The 1,756-nt window shown below is 67.5% G+C and overlaps 1 protein-coding gene across 1 annotated transcript in view; it reads right to left on the reverse strand.

Moving 5' to 3' along the window:
• Positions 1 to 273: 273 nt before the first annotated feature.
• The window catches only part of PTGDS (prostaglandin D2 synthase 21kDa (brain)), a 2,801-nt gene continuing 1,318 nt past the window's right edge, over positions 274 to 1,756 (reverse strand). Inside the window, exons 3-6 of the mRNA XM_010832610.1 lie at positions 1,638 to 1,725; positions 1,157 to 1,273; positions 913 to 1,014; positions 274 to 305 (exon numbers count right to left, since the gene is read on the reverse strand). Coding sequence (XP_010830912.1) covers positions 280 to 305; positions 913 to 1,014; positions 1,157 to 1,273; positions 1,638 to 1,725 — 333 coding nt within the window. The 3' untranslated portion in view covers positions 274 to 279. The remainder of the gene's footprint in view (positions 306 to 912; positions 1,015 to 1,156; positions 1,274 to 1,637; positions 1,726 to 1,756) is intronic.

Consider the following 1,756-nt stretch of genomic DNA (forward strand, 5'->3'; position numbering starts at 1 on the left):
CCAGTCTCAGGTCGCGAGGGCCCTTCCACTGAGGCCTCTCAGCAAAGGGCACCGGCCTCCCCTGCCGTCCCCTGGTCTTCCCACCCCAGTCCTGTCCTGGCCGCCCGCTCCGCCCGCTCCCAGTGACCTTGCTGAACCCCAGCGGAGGCCCCTCCGTGAAGCAGCCCTTGTCAGCCGGAGGCCAGCCCTCATGGCAGAAGGGAGGCTGTCGGTGAGCGTGTGTTGAATGAACGAGTGAGGGGGCTGCTGGGTGAAGGTGGCCCCCAGCCCCCCACTCACCTATGGGTGCTCCTCCATGCACTTGTCTGCCAAGAAAGAAGCCCAGGCCCGTGGTCAGTGCCCCAGGCCCGCCCCGCCCACCCCCTGGTGCGGGCGTGGAGAGCATCTCGTTGACCCCTAAACTGCTGACTGTCACCCCCATCACTCCCTCCCCTCCCCCAGGCTCTGTCTACCCCTCCGGAAGGAAGATCCGGTGCCCCCGGGGCCCAGAGCCGGCTGCCTTGGCAAGGAGGCCATGCGCGCTTCAGGGAGCCTGTGCTGAGCCCCATGTGGCTGTCCCTGTGTCCCGACGCAGACACCCGTCCACAGGCCCCGTTTCTAGGGCCTGCCCCGCACCCCTCCCAGGCTGGGACCTTTGCATCCCCGGGGCCGACCCAGGGCCTGGCACACGGTGGGCATGTGATGAATCCAGGGAGGCGGTGTTTCCTGAGGAGCATCTTGCTGGGCCTGGCCCAGGGGCTGCAGACCAAGGTCTTGGTGTGAGGCCAAACCGCCCCCGCTCCGGAGGCCGAGCACCGGTCAGTGGGCAGTCTGGCCGGACGGACTGCACCCCTCGGCCTCCCCCAGATCAGGAGACAGTCTGTCTGCCTCTAATCTAACCTTAATCCCCTCCCTTCAGATCAGTGCGCTCACCAGTCTTCGGCAGGAACACAATGCCTTCCTCTGTGAAGCCCAGGCTCTTGGCAAAGGCGGTGAAGTCTTCCTTGACCTCGGCTCGGGGGTTCTGGGAGCGGCCTGGGCAGTGGGGAGCAGCCTTCGGCCTCCGTTTGTCTGGAGGATCCCCGTTCTGCCCCTGCTCCCAAGCCCGGGGCACCCCCAGACACCCCCGCGGGCGGAGCCCCAGGCCCGGTGGAGGGTGCGGCGTGGGGACACGTACTGTAGAGCGTGGCCATGCGGAAGTCCTGCCCCGGGCCTCGGACACCCTCTGTGTAGAGCAGGGCGTAGGTCTCGTAGTCTGTCTCTGCCACTGACACCTCGTGGGTGCTGCTCCAGTCTGGAAACCCGGGAGACAGCCCCACAGGGCCCAGTGTCCCCAAACCAGAAGGCCTCAGAAAATCAGGGCTGCATGGGACAGCCACAGACCCCGCAGCCACAGCCCTCTGGGGAGGAGGAGAGACGGCCAGGGGAGGTCATCCCAGGCAGGGATGGGCAGGAGGGCAGGAGTCCTGGGGTGCAGAGCTGCCAGAGGAGCGAGGGGAGCGTGGGGCACAGACAGCTGGAGAGAGCCCTTCATGGGGGGCTGCTGGGCAGGCCCAGGCCGACCCTGGTGGGGCAGCCACCCCCTCACCCTCCCCTGTACTGCCAGGCAGGGTGTTGGCGAGTCCCGGCCACCAAGTGTCGCTCCTGGCCACACTCACGAGGGCTGGTGTAGCTGTAGCAGCCTGGGGGGCCGGCGGGGCGCAGCAGTAAGGTCCGCGTCTCACACTGGTCTTTCCTGTGGGCAGGTCATCCTGGGGTCAGGGGTCAGGTGCTGGGC

The sequence above is a fragment of the Bison bison genome, unplaced genomic scaffold, assembly GCF_000754665.1.
Source record: "Bison bison bison isolate TAMUID 2011002044 unplaced genomic scaffold, Bison_UMD1.0 scf7180017861717, whole genome shotgun sequence".
NCBI lineage: Eukaryota > Metazoa > Chordata > Mammalia > Artiodactyla > Bovidae > Bison > Bison bison.